Source organism: Xyrauchen texanus, chromosome 11 (assembly GCF_025860055.1).
Source record: "Xyrauchen texanus isolate HMW12.3.18 chromosome 11, RBS_HiC_50CHRs, whole genome shotgun sequence".
Classification (NCBI taxonomy): Eukaryota; Metazoa; Chordata; class Actinopteri; order Cypriniformes; family Catostomidae; genus Xyrauchen; species Xyrauchen texanus.
This window is the reverse complement of record NC_068286.1, coordinates 6,930,310-6,950,365: the sequence shown is the minus strand read 5'-3', so window position 1 is coordinate 6,950,365 and position 20,056 is coordinate 6,930,310. Positions and strand designations below refer to the sequence as shown.

At 37.3% G+C, this 20,056-nt stretch overlaps 2 protein-coding genes across 2 annotated transcripts in view; one reads left to right on the top strand and one right to left on the bottom strand.

Annotated features, from left to right (window-relative positions):
* Positions 1-166: 166 nt before the first annotated feature.
* Positions 167-4,810, bottom strand: LOC127651855 (CB1 cannabinoid receptor-interacting protein 1-like). The gene is made up of 3 exons (XM_052137890.1): positions 4,440-4,810; positions 3,923-4,067; positions 167-1,861 (listed from the first exon to the last, which is right to left on the bottom strand). The coding sequence occupies exons 1-3, from the start codon at positions 4,616-4,618 to the stop codon at positions 1,697-1,699; spliced, it is 489 nt and encodes a 162-aa protein (XP_051993850.1). The 5' UTR covers positions 4,619-4,810; the 3' UTR covers positions 167-1,696.
* Positions 4,811-8,221: 3,411 nt separating this feature from the next.
* The window catches only part of LOC127652050 (aprataxin and PNK-like factor), a 36,546-nt gene continuing 24,711 nt past the window's right edge, over positions 8,222-20,056 (top strand). The window contains 4 exon segments of the mRNA XM_052138105.1: positions 8,222-8,314; positions 12,090-12,161; positions 13,289-13,449; positions 15,335-15,509. Coding sequence (XP_051994065.1) covers positions 8,222-8,314; positions 12,090-12,161; positions 13,289-13,449; positions 15,335-15,509 — 501 coding nt within the window.

Sequence of the window (20,056 nt, the reverse complement as noted above, 5' to 3'; positions counted from 1 at the left end):
TGAGTAAATGATGAGATAATTATCATTTTTGGGTGAACCATCCCAGATGTGTATGTATAGAAGAAATATTTCAGCTGTATGTCCTCACAATGCAAGTGAATGGGGACCAAAACTTTGAAGCTCAAAAAAGCACATAAAGGCAGCATAAAAGTAATCCATACAACTCCAGTGGTTTAATCAATGTCTTCAGAAGTGATATGATAGGTGTGGGTGAGAAACAGATCAATATTTAAGTCCTTTTTTCCCCCTACAAATCTCCTCAGATTCACACTCTTCGTGCATATCGCCACCTACTGGACAGGGCTGGTCAAAGGTGGAGATTTCTTTGTAAAATTATCGGCAGTCATTCATTATCATTGTGTAAACAATCAAGTTTTATCACACAAGCATTTTCATTTTTAAAAGTTTAAAAACTTAAACTTGTTACTGCATATCAGGTGCAACCTTGATACAAGAATGTTACTAAATTATATTAATACTTAGCCAAAAATAACCACCACATTTGTTCTTGACTGTTTATTGCAAATCTGAGTTATTTTATACTTTCCTTATACTTTTGTATTTTTCTAGGCTGGTATTGTCATAGCTGTAATGTAGTCATTCAAACAGAACAGAATTTCAAGCAACAAGATTGTTTATATTCTTACAAAACATCAAAAGTTTGGCTCAAAGTAACACAAAAATCGTAACTGATATTCAGCAACATACACCGCACACAAACAAACAATTATGAGACTCAAGAGAAAATGGCCATTAAATTAGGTAGAAAGTTGTAAAAATAAGCACAAAATTGTAAGCTGTTTCACTCATATCTCTTTCCTGTGATCTAATACTTCCTGTTGATATGGGCCGTAGATTTAGGCAACATAAATATCGATATTAACAACAGTAACACAAAAGAGAAGTAACTAAACATCCACTCACAGTCCATAGAGAAACATACACGCCTGTCACCAATAAATAATTGTTTTATCAATGCTGGTCCCAAAAAAACACAAGATTAAATGGACTGGCTTACTTTTGTAATATTCAATTATTCTAATATAGATAGTCATATATATCCAGTATATGTTCATACAGCACCGGTAGAGCAAGCACTGTGGAGCTAAAATAGCAAATGACTGAACCTGCAGTGAAGCCTTCTCACTGGAGTCATGTTGAGAGGAGGCTTCATTGTATTTGTAACCATAATAGAGCAGGTATGTGTTGTGCAAATGACAAAGACAGAGTTGAGAATTCGAATCCTCATTCAAAATCGTTGTGTGTCATTTCTACGCCACTATCTTCACCAAACGTATATTTGTTTCTAGCAGGTATTCTTTACTTTTCCTCATTTGCCATTGGCCAGACAAAAAGATCGTCCTGCCTCAATCTCATGTCATTGGTTGAGTTAGCCGGGATGCTAATACAAACAGATCCCGAATCCTGTTCAATCTTTTTCAGATTTTCACCAGCTCAGGCATTACAAATGGCAAGGAACACAAATTAGGAGAGATTCTTTTCATCACTGGCTGACAACTTAAACACATAAATGTCCAGATCTTGACTGGTGAACAAATACCCTGATGTATGACTTGTCTGGAGCCTTTAATATTCACAGCTTATTTCACAGATAACCTTTGAGTCATCTATCTGACACACAGCGGCCCCATGATGGTTACAGGACATTGTGCAGGTTTGCTGCTGTGGTCGTGTTTTACTGGAAGACCTCCTTGTTTATCCACATGAGGCTGCGGGTCTCATTGGGCTTGGCCTCGTACTCGATGCAGTTGAAGCTGTTGCCGAACTGGCAGTGTTCTCTCTTGTAGTAGTTGTAGTATTTCACCTGCCATACTGTCTCAAACACCCCGGCATCTTTGAACTGGCAATGACAAGAAGATACATGGTTATTAATATTATGGAGAAAATTCCAAACAGCATTTTTGTGCCCTTGAAGGGTACTGCGGGAGGTTGGCACTTACTTATTGGGAGTCGTTCCATGCATTGAAAATGGCCATTGTACATAAGGAGACTCCAAACAACTCGGTTTTAGCCAAGGGTGTCACACATGCAGACTGTTTTGCTGAGATCTCGCACTCTTCGGTTGGAGGTATGACACACTTGCCGATACAAAATGGTGGAGAGGTGACAAACATACCAACTCACTGCAACTCTCTCTGATTTCCTGTCATGTGGAGCTCGCCGATGTAACAACAGGGGTACGACGTGAGCATAAACAATTTTAATAGAGTGATTTAGGGTGTTTTCTGACCTGTAGCTTGCTTGATTTGTCCCGAACCAGGGATAAAATTGTCACAATGTTGCATTTTCTTCATGGTTCAATTCGCTTTTGCAAGGTTAGTTGGTATATTTAGGTTATTTTCCATCCATCATTAGCTGCTTTTGCATTATTTCTGCACTGAAAAGTACCTGTTCTCATGGTCACGGAGCTCTCTCTACCTCTTGTGCCCTCACACTTGCATACACATATACATAGAAAGAGTGAAGCCAAATTTGTATCTGTCAAAAAGTTGCTGATGCCATCTTACCTGGGTCCATTCTGCCGCTTTCCAATAGTTGCCAAAAGGCTATATCAGCTTTTTGACGATGAGCTGACCTTCAGATTTCTTCTCTGTCCAGGTGGCCTTGGACTGATTGTTTTGGTGCAGATTAGAGCTGCGATTACTGTGTTCATATACTATGCCTACATGAACCGAACCAAGGGAGAAAACGCACCAAGTTCCGAAACAAATGCTGCAAACAAGCCAAGTGTGACAATGGCAAACGATTTATGGAGTAAATTTATGAAAGTGTATGTCCATAAATGCAGCTTTCAGTGAGTAAATAAATTATGTTCAATAAAAACAGACTGTTGTGGCTCAGCTTTCTGATTTCATTAGTCATTTAGTGTAGGAGAAAAACAAAGGATAAAGGCTTAGCGACAGAATCACTTTGGATTACAATACTTTTTTGTGATGATATGCAGTTGTGCGTGATGAAAATGTACAGATCAGCTTCACGTCTTGCCAGTTTTTTAGTAAAAGAAGCTCATTGGTCACTTGACAAGAACACAAGAGCCTGCCCCAAATGATAGAATGATTTTTTCAAGCAAGCCGGATGTGTTTTTTCAGTTTTTGAAGCCATTATCTCAGCAGGGAGTCCCGCTGGCAGACCCTAATGCGTGCTTTGTCTCCCTTCTCCAGGCTGTCGATTATGTTATTGAAGCACACACCAGAAAATCAAATCGGCTAGTGTGACACGGCCTTAAGGGGTTTATTCAGATAATCCAAGCAATAGAAACCCAAGCAAAATCCATTCCTCAACAATGTACCAATTGTGCATTATTTTATCATAAAATTTTTGGAATTGTAGTGTTTCGAACATTACAATTTTTATGGTGGTTCTCAACCAGTGGACCAACGCAAACTTCCATGGGGGGCTGCAAAATGACTTACAATGTTAAATAAGTTATCAGAATGAACAAATTTGCTAGGTGATGTAGGCCTACAACATATGAACTGACAGATCAGAAAACATCTGGAAATCTATTGACACTCCCTATAGGCAAACTAAGCAAGTTGCTTAGGGCCCCCGATCTGCCAGGGCCCCCCGCACTGTCAAAGACATAATAAGTAGTGTTACAAACATACTGACAGGGCCCCCCCACACAAATATTTGCCTAGGGCCCCCAAAAGGCTAGGACTGTTTTGGGCCTTGGAGTCGAAAGGTTGAGAACCACTGCAGTATTCCATTCTATTCTATTACATTCTATTCCATTCCATTCTATTCCATTCCATTCTATTCCATTCTATTCTATTCCATTCTATTCCATTCCATTCTATTCCATTCTATTCTATTCCATTCCATTCTAGTCCATTTTATTCTATTCTATTTCACTCTATTCTATTCCATTCCATTCTATTCTATTCAGGGTTTTTGTTACCTCAATGGAGATTTGCACAGGTTGCCTGTCCCCGCTCTTGGTGTGTGGCACACCCTCAGTATCATAGGTTCCATTGTAAACGATCTGCTCGTCATCTTTGGACTGCTGCTCCAAAGGAAAGGGTTTTCCACCGATCCCCATTGTACTAAAAAATTAAAACAAGAGGTAGTGTTACGGTGTCTGCCTATAAAGTATAGCCTATAATTAGCATGTTTAACACATCTAAAATGTCTTCTATGAATAAAACACACTAAGGGCAGCAAGCACTCGTAAAACAGGTTCATTTCAGCCATAACTCGTTTTTAAATGTTCAAGTCGCACAGCAAAAATTAGGAAACGCATTCAATCATTCTGTACACATCAAGCAACGTGTCATACATGCATATTAATGTATTTTCTAACAGGGCCGCAAGTGCACATTTCGACCTTAAAACATTAATATGCGACAACATATAGAGGCAGATGCATCAAGATCGGATAAAGCGCGTATTCGCGATTGAATGTTTAATCGACTTACATGGCCTCCGCGTTACCCGGTTTCACGATCACCTCGATTTTGTATTTCGATCCCGTTAGCATTTTGATTGTCCTACTCTGGCCGAACCTCGTCCCGTCCACTTTGTAAAACACGGGTCCATCGTTGGGTTGGATTTTCAAAGAAATGGCGATGTTTATGATCGCTGGAACATCGGCCATAATTGCGAGATAACGGTGGTCGGTGTACTTCTAGGGTTCCCCGTCATTAATGGGATGGCGGATGGTCCCAGGAAGCAGTGTTGAGGGATGCTGTGACGTCTGCGCAAGCCATGTAGCCTTTATCTAAGCATATGTGTACAGCTGCACTGGGCTGATATAATGCACCAATCCCGGTGTTTATGATTTGCGCAGAGTAAACAAAGGCAGCCCTAATAATAGTCACGCAGCTGCACTCTATGTGTCTATCATTCATTTATTACTACTAATATAGATTTTGCTTGCTTTATATGTTCGGTGGGAAATGTAAATATTGAAAGTGGCATATCAAGTATTAATGTTGATCCGTAATGCCCTAGTGTTAGTGTCCATCTCAGTTTGGGATTACAAACAGTCCCTGTCCAAAGTGCTGAAACTGAAGAGAATCTGTCACGTGACGCCAAAGCATCAAGGTCAGGATTCATTAATAGATCATAAAAACACACGTGACAACCAAGGACATTTAGGTAAATGAAGGATCCACAAAGACACGTGAAAATAATGAATATAGAAGTTTCAATAAAATATGCATTTAAGGTGCGTTAAGTTATTCAGTTGTGCATGTTTCCAAAATCCCCCCTCTAAAGACATATCAACCAACCCCATCGATGTCAGAAAACCTGCACGTGCACATTGCACAATGATTGATAGGCAGAGGAGGGTTTTGATTGGCTAAAACACAGCTGGCTGCTCCACTGACTCTTTTGCTTTTTACAATGCCTGGAGATGTCATTAAGAAATATCATATTTTTAAGGACCTTTCATATTTGTCAGGTAATAGGGACGTTTAATATTTGGCAGTCTATTACCATTTTTTTCCATTACAAAAACCTCAGAAATTCCTTTAAAGAAAACTTTCACCCAAAAATGACAAATCTCTCATCATTTACTTGCTCTCTTGCCATCCCAGATGTGTACGACTTTCTATCTTCAGAACTCAAACAAAGATTTAAGAAGAATATCTCAGCTTTGTTGGTCCTCACAATGCAAGTGAATGGTGACCAACATTTTGAAGCTCCAAAATGAAGCACATAAATGCAGTATAAAAGTAATCCATACAACTCAATATCTTCAGAAGCAATGTGATAGGTGTGGGTGAGAAACATATATATTTAAGTAATTTTTTACTATAAATTCTCCTCCCTGGCCAGTAGGTGGCGATATGCATAAAGAATGCGAATTGCCAAACACAAAAGAAGAACATGTACATGAAAGTGGAGATTGATAAGACTTAAATATTGATCTGTTTCTCTACCACTCCAATCTTATCTCTTCTGAAGACATGGATTAAACCTGTGGAGTCATATGGAAAACATTTCAGCTGACTTTATGTCCTTTTGGAGCTTCAAGGTTCTGGCCACCATTCAGTTGCATTGTATGGACCTTCAGAGCTCAGATTTTCTTTAAAAAAAATGTGTTTGTGTTCAGCAGAATAAAGAAAGTCATACACATCTGGGATGGCATGAGGATGAGTAAATGAGGGTGAGAAGTTTAATTTTTGGGTGAAGTGTTCCTTTAAGGAGGGCCTTTTGTGTTGTTGAGAAAATCAAATAAATTAATAATAATAATAAAAAATAATAAAACAATAAAAAGGCATGAATCTTACAATCTTACATATCTATAAAAACAGAGAAGGAATGATAAACAAACTTCTCTTTTCAACATATAAAATAATTCCATCAGCTAAAACTATCAAACCTTATTTCAGTCTCAAGCAAATTGCAGTAATACAACCAAAATTGTCCTTAACACACAATCAGACCAAAAGGCACATTATCATACATCGTCAAAGCCATAAAGATGCCCATTGATCATTGATCATAAAACATCCCATAAAATGATTAGTTCAGAGTCCAGTAAGTGTTTCAGTGATAATACTCCATTGTAGAGACCGCTGATGTATTTCAGTCTATTAGCATGATCCCAAAAGTCTCTCAGTCCTATCTCTCCAGCTCTGCCTCCAGTATCTCTCCCCAGATCTCCAAGTCCAGTCCATGCTGTTGGGTGAGATCTTGTCAGAAGAGCAGATGTTGCTGTATCGGCCCTTCAGCCATCTTCTCTTTACACAGCCTTTCTTGTAGTTACGATCAAGAGTAACTTGGGACAGAAGCGAGCAAATGGAGAAACATCACCAACACACAAATCTTGAACAGGCAGACTGTGCACATGATAGATTTTTGGTGGATTGAATGATTGTTGAAGTTAATTTGACTGAAACTGCATGATGCAGAGTTGCAATAACACAAACCTCCCATGAATATCCATCAAGCCTGTCCCCGTCCATCTCCCTCCGGCTAATGGCTAACACCGTAAGACAGGGGCTCTGCCACAGGAGATCACTGCCCTTGATGTACCATTCCATGTTTACAGGTGAGAGAGGCCCGGCACAAACTCCTGTGCTCCAACTCACAGAAGATCCTCACACTCATCTCTGTAGGAAGGGTCTCAGAAAAGTTCTGGTGAAATGGATCCAGGCCAAGGATCATAGTGGAGCCTCCTTCTCACTATTTCTCCTTTTACAGACATTCTGCCTCTCTCAACGTTCCTTAACAAGTTTAAGGTGTAATACGCATCATAATTGATAAACATCAATGATGATTTTTTCCTATAAACTGGGAAAATGTAACAGAAAACACCTATTTGAACATTTCATGAGAACAAGGTCATTTCAAAAGTGTAATTTTTTTGTCAAATCTGTATGATAATTCTCAGTTCTTATATTGACACTACCATTACCATATGTTTGTACATAGTAGCATGGCAATATCATGGTGGTGTGCCATGCACTGAAGAAAAAATAAGATAATATTTAATATAAGATAATAAGTGGTGAGGTAAATATAGCAGAAAAGATACTTTCAACATTGAATAAGTGAATTAAAAGCGTGAACTTGAAAATATTAAGTAAATTCTACAAATGTAATTAATTAAAGCATATTACAATTAAAGATATATCAAATAAGTAAATATTATTTATGATTTTTTTGTTATCTTAACAATGTTTCATTATGTATCACTCCTAAAGTAGAAAGCCTTGTCATATTCTCTAATTTAAGGACAATTTACTGGTAAACAAAATAAGTAACTGTGGCAGGGCGGAGGGCGGGTCGTGATTCTACACACCCGGTCCCTTATCAGTCTAATCAAGCCTTCGAGAGGGATAACGGCCGACTGCGGAGGATGGTGTGGGAGAGAGAGATTGTTTACGGACATGTCCGTCATGTGTGTGTGTTTGTCTTTTGTTTAAGTTTCTCATTAAACTATTATTTATATTGTCAAGCCGGTTCTCGCCTCCTCCTTGCCCATCTAAATCACATTACACTGGTGCCGAAATCCGGGAAGGAGGAGGGATGCCCGTTGCGGAGTCCTCGACACTGCTGTCCACCTGGGGGAGCGGCGCTGCCATCTGCCGGGGGCGGGAGTAGACTGACCGCCCGGACACTGTGAACGTCCGCCGTCCGCGAGGCGAGTGGGGACTGGACTCCCTGACCGCCTGGAGTGAAGGAGCCGCTGCCAGGGGTGGAGGAGTGCCCTGCCATCCCCCAGAAACGCGGAGGGGTCGACAGAATGCGGAGGGGTCGACAGAAGACCACCGTCTGCGGGGGTCGTGGGTCTGACTCTGGTAAAAAACTCCGGAAAGAACACCCCTCCACATTCACGGTGACTCATGGGGACACTCCTCCGCCCCTGGCAGCGGCCCTACCGCTCCAGGCGGTCGGGGAGTCACTTCCCTCCTCCCTCGTGGACGGCGGTCTTCTGTCGACCCCTCCGCATTTCTGGGGGATGGCAGGGCTCTCCTCCTTCCCGGGTTTTGGCACCAGTGTATCGTAGTTCAATGGAAGGAAGGAGGAGGCGAGAACTGGCGAGTCAATATAAATAATAGCTTAAGGATTAAACTTAAACAAAAGACAAAAAACACACACATGACGGACATATCCGTAAACAATCTCTCTCTCCCGCACCATCCTCCGCAGTCGGCCTTTATCCCTCTCGGAGGCTTGATTAGCCTAAGGGACCAGGTGTGTAGAATCACGACCCGCCCTCCGCCCTGCCACAGTAACTTTTCCTTAATTTTTCAAATCTGGTGTTCCCAGCATGCACTGGACATGAATAATTAATGATTTTGCATGGTTTCTGTGTTTGCAAGATTGCTTACACTGTTTTTATTGTCGATTTTGTTGTTGCATTTGGTAACTTGTTTTGTGAAGTCTGAAGTTAATTTTCTACTCAAAATCATCCATTTGTGATAAATCTGCTGATTGTTATCATCGTGATCATGATTTAAATTCTGCTTACAAGGAAAGTTTAAATGTTCTAACAAAATGTTCATTTAAATGATAAATTATACGTTTAACATGTACATCTGATTCAAAAATTGAAGTTATTGTATTAACAAATGTTTTAATTACATTTACTCAATAACTTTAATCAATATTATGTCATGAAGTAGATCTTACTTAAAACTGAAGTAAAATGGCAATAATCCAATACCATTGTAAACATCAAAGTGTCACTTTGACAGCTGAGGATTTAAAAGTGTTTGTTTGGTTATGCATGTGACATCACACCTGGCATTACAGAGACAATCTAAAACGATTTACATCCAGAATGATGATATTATATAGTACTTTGACAGTGTACGTCAGTATAAATTAAAAACATGTAATTAATCTTAGGTCTTATTACTTATAAGGTCCGACATGAATGTTTACACAGCAAATGCTTATGGTAGAGACTTACTCACACTTTAATCAATATTATGTCATTAAGTTTAGTAGATTTGACTTAAAACGGTGTGCAAAATGTTTCAATCGTTAATGACATGGTGAACATGGAAATCATCCAATACCTTGGTAAATATCAAAGTACTATGGTTTTACCATCTAATACCATCGATGCACCATGGTACCATCAGTACAATTAACTCATGTGCTTTACATTTACCTGGAACTGCAAACAAATTACAGTATCAACACCGATAAATATCGTTTCTTCGTGACGTGGCCCATTCAGACCGACACCAGTGTTATACAAGTCCTTTGATGTACATTTCAAACCCTTCTTAAGTAATGCCAAGTTTAATTAATCACTCGCAGTATCTGTTAATGTTAGTAGATACAGCCACAACCTCAATATATATAACCGTAGAAACGCTACTGATTTAAAAGGAAAATACGTGATACGTGAGGCGTCGTTTTAACCGCTGAGAATTTTTAAACGTCTCTGCTTGTTTACGCCGGTGACGTCACACGTTGCCAAACCGCGCCCCATTCTGACTGCGCATGCGCAGCATTAAAGCGGCAACAAAGTGTGTGTTTGTTTTCTTCATGTTGTCTTATTGTTGCAATCTAAAATCAATTATTTTACTTTCACTTTCATGCACGTGTCATTTTTCTTGCAGTAATGACAGCTAAAGTGATAGTTCACCCAAAAAATTATATCCCAGATGTGTATGACTTTCTTTCTTCACACAAGATTTTTAGAAGAATACCTCAGTTCTGTAGGTCTATATAATGCAAGTGAATTGTGATCGGACCTTTGTAGCTCCGAAAATCACATAAAGGCAGTATAAAAGTAATCCATACGACTCCAGCGGTTTAATCCATGTCTTCAGAAGCGTTATGATAGTTTTGGGTGAGAAACAGGTCAATATTTAAGCCCTTTGTTATTCTAAATCTCCATTTTAACTTTCACTTTCAGATGTGAAAGTGGAGATTTTGAGTAAAGAATTTCTAATCTGTTTCTCACCCACATCTATCATATTGCTTCTGAATATATGGATTAAAACACTTCAGTCTTATGGATTAATTTTGAGTTGCCTTTATATGATTTTAGGAGCTTCAAAGTTCTGGTCAGCATTCACTTGCATTGTGTGGACCTACATAGCTGAGATATTCTTTTAAAAACCTTTGTTTGTGTTCTGCTGAAGACAGAACGTCACATATCTGGAATGGAGTGAGGGTGAGTAAATGAGGGAGAATTGTAATTTTTGGATGAACTATCCCTTGAAGTCCTCAAGATGGCACTCCACTGTCCAATAAAAATACAGTAACACCAAACGCTCCTATCTGGTAGTTTGAAGCTTTCAGGAGATACTGGTACAGAATTGTTCAGCATTTTCAAAGTGCCGGCAAAACTAAGAAATACTGAAAATGTTTCAAGTAACAAAACCTAAAACGAAATCACTTTTTTAATTGTTCCAGAGTGAAATTATTATTTTTAAATGCTGGTTTCCACTTAATTAGCAGTTAATTTTGTTCCAGTAATTTTTTTTCATGTAACCAAACACCAAAGAGTTTATCACAGTACATTTTAGGATTACACCAATTCCTGTTGAAATAATTAGGCAGAACTTTAAGTAGTGCTTTGATTCAGAAGGACACTGCCAGTTTAAAAACCAATATAAAATATATATATATTTCGGCCCGCATAATATGACGTTTAGTCCAAACGTGCTCACATGCAGGAGAGAGAGACTTTGACTATTAATTGATTTTAGGTGGCCAAATGAATTTTGAAGAAATATTTTTGAGGATCTATTTAATATTAAGAACACGTTTTTTTAAATACTATGTTTGTTATGATTTTTTCCCTGAAAATTCCCCCACATGGGAAAAAATTTAAATCGCTTATTTTTGCTAATTTTAGGTGAGGCAAGTCCCTTATTTTGAGCTTGTTTTTTCCTTGCTTCTCTTGTGAGATCTGTTAAACACTTCATTTGGTATATCAGCCACTCTTAAAGGGATAGTTCACCCAAAAATGTACATTTTTGGTAAAAAAAAGTATTTACCCTCCTGGCATCCCAGATGCGTATGACTTTCTTCTGCAGAACACAAATGAAGATTTTTAGAAGAATATTTCAGCTATGTAGGATCATACAATAGTGCCAAAATTGTGAAGCTCCAAAATCCACATAAAGGGAGCATAAAAGTACTCCATAAAACTCCAGTGGTTAAATCCATGTGTTCAGACACAATATGATATTTGTGGGTGAGAAACAGATACAATTTAAGTAATTTTTATAATAAATTCTCCTCCCTGCCCAGTAGAGGGCGATATGCACGAATAATGTGAATCACTATAAACAGAAGAAGGAGAATGAGACTGTGAAGGTAAAAATGACTTAAATATTGATCTGTTTCTCACCCACACCTATCATATCACTTCAGAAGCATGGATTTAACCACCAGGGACGTCTGGAGTACTTTTATGTTGCCCTTATGTGGATTTTGGAGCTTCAAAATGTTGGCACCCATTCACAGTTGCATTGTATGGACCATCAGAGCTGAAATATTCTTCTAAAAATCTTCATTTGAGTTCAGCAGAAGAAAGAAAGTCATGCACGTCTGGGATGGCATGAGCGTGAGTAAATGATGAGAGAACCGTTTTATTTTTCCTTCACAGCAGCTGTAACACTTTCTTTCCTCTCAACCAGGTGAGTGATAAGAGGGTGTCGAGGAACCACGTCATTTTGGAGAACTGCAATGGTCAGCTGCGTCTGAAGCCCGTAGGTTTTTCTTTTGTCGCCTGATTTTATGTGGGACGAGAGTCGTGATGGTGGTTTTGTTGATTTAGCATGTACTCTCCCAGCAGACAAAAGCAGCATGTGCCTTTGATGATAAGACATCAAAAGTTTTTCAATTATGAGGTCTCTCCTCTGTCTCTCTCTTGAGCAGCTGTCTCTCTTAATTACACGTGTAGTTATACCCTCTTTGCCATGCTGTCATAGCAACAATGATTGCATTTGGACCCTCTATTGATCTTTTGACTCTCGAGTATTTAATAACCCTTGTTTTCAAAACAGCTTTTATCTCATTAATTTTCAGAGTATGCAGATTATTGATGCAATGCTTTATCTAAGCAAACTCGATTTCATTTGTTGTCATGTTTTGTTGGAATCTATAATGTAACACATGCGTTGCACTCAGCCACAAATAAATCTAAATATAGCCTCAGAATTGGCAATAAATAGCCTCTTGATCTTAAAAAGAAAAACTTATTATATTTTGAATCGTCTTGTTGCCAAAGTCATGGCCTAGTATTCTAGGGCTCCAGATGCAATTAGCCATGGTTCGCATGCAGATGATGCAGGTTCGAATCCTGCCCGCATCGTGTCCTGCTCACATTCCCCTCTCTCCTGATAGTTTCCTGTCCAAAACCTACATGTTTTTGAGTAAAAAGATCTCAGATCACTTTCCTGTGCTCATGCCTGTATACAGGACGTTTCACTTGCTTGGTTTCATCCATGTATTTTATGCAAATATTTGCAAAAGTAATGCTGGATGCATATGACACGCATATGATGCATATGAAATTACGCAAAAAATACGTATACGCTTGCTCGAGTTAAAAAATACAATTTATTCACTTAGGATAAATATGAAGTTTTGTCTGCAAACTCTAAACCACAAGTAATTTATTACAATTGATAAAAGAGCCACGGTGGCTTCAGCAGTAGCTGCAAATTCCATTTTTATTTTGCACCAATTTATGTTGTCTTGGACACATGGCATGAAAATGCAATTTTTTGCAATATTTAGATTTTTCACATAAATGTAATTCTCAACTGGGATGGAAACCTGACTACTGTTATGTGCCTTTTTAACAAGCATTCCTCTCATGTCTGCTCCTCAGACACACCTGAATCCATGTTTTATTCAGACGAGCATTGTGGCCTCCCCTCAACCGCTGGAGAAAGACCAGTGGCACTCTCTGCGGAAGGGAGACATCTTCTCTCTCATGCCCAGGAAGTATGTGTACAGAGTGCATGTCAAGGAACAGGATGAAATCCAGAGGTAATTCTGCCTATCACTTACAAGCCATCATTTAGCATTCAGCAACTTTTGTTGAGAGGAATGTAACTAGGAGACTTTGGGCCTGGACACCACCCGTCTCATTCAGGCTGAGAATGGAGCTGAATTTGATTGGCTGTGAAGCCGTACATTTAATATATGCGCAGTGCCTAAATGACGTTTAGAACATAATCCTCTCATTATTATGTATATATGTTGATTTCAGGCACACTGAAGAATTTTGTGAAGTTCTTGTGTATGCACATGTGTTTTGAATGGAAACTTGATTTGACAGAGTAAAACATGTTTGCAACAACTAAGCGAAGGCCTTATTTATTTTACTCTATAAAAGGAAGTTTTAGATAAAGTAGATAATGCATCCATTCTAAAATCTTGCCAATAGTTAATGCAGTAATTTAATGCTGGTTAAAGTTAATGTAATGTAAGATTACAGCAACAAGTATTGAGTAAATTACTAATCCACAACAAATTAGTAATTACTTCTCGAAAAATGTAATCAGGTTATTTTACTGATTATGTCATTGAAAAGTAATCACATTACCAATTACTTTACCTTTAGGTTACTTTCTAAAACACTTCATAGAAAAGGTTGTTCCGCTTTACAAATTCAATATAATGTTTACATTTCCGCCTCATTCATTGTCACACACACACTTCAGTTGTCACAGAAACACAAACGGATGTAACCCAAGTAATGGACTAAAAAATCATTATTTTAATTGAAAGTCAGTAACTGTCATCTGATTACAAGACTTTAAAATGTAATCCGTTACACTATTTTTATTACTTTTTTACTGTAACTAGAGTATAATCTGTAATCAGATTACAACCAACACTGAAGGCTATAAATACAAATTTCTCTCCACAATACACTACAAACTGGCAGTTTGGACATCCTGGTTCATCCTGGTATGCAACACCCACTTTTCGCAATCCAGTTAATTCACAGATAATATTTAGTCACATCCCACATTTAGTTTTGCATGGAAATGCATCACATCACAGAAGTAAAATTCGTTGCAAATGCCATTTCATGTTGATTTTAAGTTTAATTAAAGATTCCTCTTGCCTAATTCTACTTTTCATGAATATTCAAATGCGCTTATGCATGAGGTAGAGCTATCATTATTTGTCATGCTAAAAATACCATCTTTTATTAAGGCGATTCATTTATTGTATCTTTTCTTGTGACCTTTAGTTGTGATAATAAACGTCTGGTTGAATGTGCTCATTTGAACCTTTACCTCGTCCTTCATTTCATAAACTGATCTGTGACCTGCTGCTGAGTGGAGATCAAAGGACACTTTCGCTGTTTTGCACTGTTGTAATGAACACACGCATTCCTTAGATGAATAGACACATTCACACAGACGCTATGATAACACTGCTGATTGGTTGGGTAAAATAAATGATAAGTGATGCTGTGACAAATTTTATCTGAATGTGCTGATTTGCATACATTTGAAAGTCATGGCTTTCATGTGTGAAATTAGCTGATTAGAAGGCTGGCTGAAGGCCTTTCTTAAGGTGGGCTCATGCTGACAAGGGATTGTTGTTTTTGATATTGAGGAATTGTTCTAAAGACTGGTGAGATCTAAGCCATGATGCCCCCCCCCAGGAGGACTCACCTATTGTGTCTGAATTGTGTCTTTGTGCTACAATGTATGTTGTTGTTAGTCGATATTGAAAGAAGCTTGGAAAACAACTTCCTTAAATAGTTCACTACACAAAAAGGTGTTCAGAATATGAAGAATCATTGTGTGTGTTGGTTGTAGAATACGCAGTCTGATCCCAGAATCTTTCTGAACATTCAGATGGAAACGTGAGCTAGCTCTGATGAATGATTTCCACTGTCGTTTCTTCACAGGAACAGCCAGACGTTTGAGGAGCTGGAGGTGGAGAAGCGTCTGACCGAACCAGCAGAGATCTCTGAAAAAGAGTCACCAGCACTTCAGTCCAAGACCCAGAGCTCCACACTCCCAGGAGATACAGGACAGGATGCTTTCAATTGTTCTTCACACAATTCGTTCTCTTTAAAAGAGGTGTGTGTTTGCATACTAACAAATTTTCCGGAAATAAAGTCGCACTTGACTATAAATCGCACCGGGTTAAAATCGCTCTGTTGAGAGAAAAAAACACATATAAGTCGCATCTCTGTTTAAGTTGAAATGACAGAGGGTGTATGTGCAGTCACTAGGACCTGGGAGCAGCCGCTCGACGTCTCTTCATTGGTCTTATATCTCCTTGACCGGTGCAGATGTCAAATGCGCTCCGTGAAGATTACAGTTCCTCAGAATGTATACATCGTATCATGTGTTTTTGGGCTTGTTTTAAATGGGAGAATTTGCTTTATGTAATCGTGTGTAACAGTTTCTCATATTAGTTTTATGTTCCATGAAATAAACACTACAAGTAAGATAACATCTGTTACTCTATGCTGTGAACAAATAAACAGCTTTTAGTCTGTGAGTAAAATAATATGCCTGTTGTATTCTATTAATTGATTAACATTGCAACCCTCTTGGCAATGTATTAAAAATCTAATTTAATGACAGAATGATTTACTAGGAGTGTGAAGCATAATTTTATGGGCATGTGAGGAGTTGTGTTTGACAACAGTCTAGAATTTGTTGGAACAATAATGTTATGATGGACAAAATATTTAAACTGGTTGCATAAAGTACTTTGATAAAGCAAAATATTCTGTCAGTCTTCATGACTGATGTTTTCATCTAAGTCGCATTGGACTATATGGTGCAAGGCCTCTCAGATGTTGAAAAAAAAAATTCTATTTATATTCTGGAAAATACGGTATAAAACCCTCCTCTTGTTTACTATACTTTTCTCTCCTTTACTCCTCTCTTCTATTCTCTTCTCATCTATACTCAAATCCTCTATACACTACTCTTCTCTACTCAATTATGCTATAATCTACTCTTCTATACTCAACTCTTCTCATCTACTCAATTGTGCTATAATCAATTGTTCTCTACTCAACTCTTCTCTTCTACTCAATTATGCTATAATCTACTCTTCTATACTCAAATCTTCTCATCTATATTCAATTGTGCTATAATCTACTCTTCTATACTCAACTCTTCTCTTCTACTCAATTATGCTATAATCTACTCTTCTATACTCAACTCTTCTCTTCTACTCAATTATGCTATAATCTACTCTTCTATACTCAAATCTTCTCATCTATATTCAATTGTACTATAATCTACTCTTCTATACTCAACTCTTCTCTTCTACTCAATTATGCTATAATCTACTCTTCTATACTCAACTCTTCTCTTCTACTCAATTGTGCTATAATCTACTCTTCTATACTCAACTCTTCTCTTCTACTCAATTATGCTATAATCTACTCTTCTATACTCAACTCTTCTCTTCTACTCAATTGTGCTATAATCTACTCTTCTATACTCAACTCTTCTCATCTATATTCAATTGTGCTATAATCTACTCTTCTATACTCAACTCTTCTCATCTACTCAATTATGCTATAATCTACTCTTCTCTACTCAACTCTTCTACTCAATTGTGCTATAATCTACTCTTCTATACTCAACTCTTCTCTTCTACTCAATTATGCTATAATCTACTCTTCTATACTCAACTCTTCTCTTCTACTCAATTGTGCTATAATCTACTCTTCTATACTCAACTCTTCTCTTCTACTCAATTATGCTATAATCTACTCTTCTATACTCAACTCTTCTCTTCTACTCAATTGTGCTATAATCTACTCTTCTATACTCAACTCTTCTCTTCTACTCAATTATGCTATAATCTACTCTTCTATACTCAACCCTTCTCTTCTACTCAATTGTGCTATAATCTACTCTTCTATACTCAACTCTTCTCTTCTACTCAATTGTGCTATAATCTACTCTTCTATACTCAACTCTTCTCTTCTACTCAATTGTGCTATAATCTACTCTTCTATACTCTACTCTTCTCATCTATACTCAATTGTGCTATAATCTACTCTTCTATACTCAACTCTTCTCATCTATACTCAACTCTTCTCTTCTATACTCAACTCTTCTCATCTACTCAATTATACTATAATCTACTCTTCTATACTCGCCTCTTCTCATCTACTCAATTATGATATAATCTACTCTTCTATACTCTACTCTTGTCATCTATACTCAATTGTGCTATAATATACTCTTCTATACTCAAATCTTCTATTCTATACTCAACTCTTCTCATCTATACTCAATAGTGCTATAATCTACTCTTCTCTACTCAATTGTGCTATAATCTACTCTTCTATACTCAACTCTTCTCTTCTACTCAATTGTGCTATAATCTACTCTTCTATACTCAACTCTTCTCTTCTACTCAATTGTGCTATAATCTACTCTTCTATACTCAACTCTTCTCTTCTACTCAATTGTGCTATAATCTACTCTTCTATACTCAACTATTCTCATCTATACTCAACTCTTCTCTTCTATACTCAACTCTTCTCATCTACTCAATTATGCTATAATCTACTCTTCTATACTCAACTCTTCTCATCTACTCAATTATGATATAATCTACTCTTCTATACGCTACTCTTCTCATCTATACTCAATTGTGCTATAATCTACTCTCTATACTCAACTCTTCTCATCTACTCAATTGTGCTATAATCTACTCTTCTATACTCAACTCTTCTCATCCACTCAATTGTGCTTTAATCTACTCTTCTATACTCAACTCTTCTCATCTATACTCAATTGTGCCATAATCTACTCTTCTATACTCAACTCTTCTCATCTATACTCAACTCTTCTCATCTACTCAATTATGCTATAATCTACTCTTCTATACTCAACTCTTCTCTTCTATACTCAACTCTTCTCATCTACTCAATTATGCTATAATCTACTCTTCTATACTCAACTCTTCTCATCTACTCAATTATGATATAATCTACTCTTCTGTACTCTACTCTTCTCATCTATACTCAATTGTGCTATAATCTACTCTCTATACTCAACTCTTGTCATCTATACTCAATTGTGCTATAATATACTCTTCTATACTCAAATCTTCTATTCTATACTCAACTCTTCTCATCTATACTCAATTGTGCTATAATCTACTCTTCTCTACTCAATTGTGCTATAATCTACTCTTCTATACTCAACTCTTCTCTTCTACTCAATTGTGCTATAATCTACTCTTCTATACTCAACTCTTCTCATCTATACTCAATTGTGCTATAATCTACTCTTCTATACTCAACTCTTCTCATCTATACTCAATTGTGCTATAATCTACTCTTCTCGTGCTATAATCTACTCTTCTATACTCAACTCTTCTCTTCTACTCAATTGTGCTATAATCTACTCTTCTATACTCAACTCTTCTCATCTATACTCAATCCTTCTCTTCTATACTCAACTCTTCTCATCTACTCAATTATGATATAATCTACTCTTCTATACTCTACTCTTCTCATCTATACTCAATTGTGCTATAATCTACTCTTCTCTACTCAATTGTGCTATAATCTACTCTTCTATACTCAACTCTTCTCTTCTACTCAATTGTGCTATAATCTACTCTTCTATACTCAACTCTTCTCATCTATACTCAACTCTTCTCTTCTATACTCAACTCTTCTCATCTGCTCAATTATGATATAATCTACTCTTCTATACTCTACTCTTCTCATCTATACTCAGTTGTGCTATAATATACTCTCTATACTCAACTCTTCTCATCTACTCAATTATGCTATAATCTACTCTTCTATACTCAGCTCTTCTCTTCTATACTCAACTCTTCTCATCTACTCAATTATGCTATAATCTAGTCTTCTATACTCAACCCTTCTCATCTGCTCAATTATGATATAATCTACTCTTATATACTCTACTCTTCTCATCTATACTCAATTGTGCTATAATCTACTCTTCTATACTCAACTCTTCTCATCTATACTCAACTCTTCTCTTCTATACTCAACTCTTCTCATCTACTCAATTATGCTATAATCTACTCTTCTATACTCAACTCTTCTCATCTACTCAATTATGATATAATCTACTCTTCTGTACTCTACCCTTCTCATCTATACTCAATTGTGCTATAATCTACTCTCTATACTCAACTCTTGTCATCTATACTCAATTGTGCTATAATATACTCTTCTATACTCAAATCTTCTATTCTATACTCAACTCTTCTCATCTATACTCAATTGTGCTATAATCTACTCTTCTCTACTCAATTGTGCTATAATCTACTCTTCTATACTCAACTCTTCTCTTCTACTCAATTGTGCTATAATCTACTCTTCTATACTCAACTCTTCTCATCTATACTCAATTGTGCTATAATCTACTCTTCTATACTCAACTCTTCTCATCTATACTCAATTGTGCTATAATCTACTCTTCTCATGCTATAATCTACTCTTCTATACTCAACTCTTCTCTTCTACTCAATTGTGCTATAATCTACTCTTCTATACTCAACTCTTCTCATCTATACTAAATTCTTCTCTTCTATACTCAACTCTTCTCATCTACTCAATTATGATATAATCTACTCTTCTATACTCTACTCTTCTCATCTA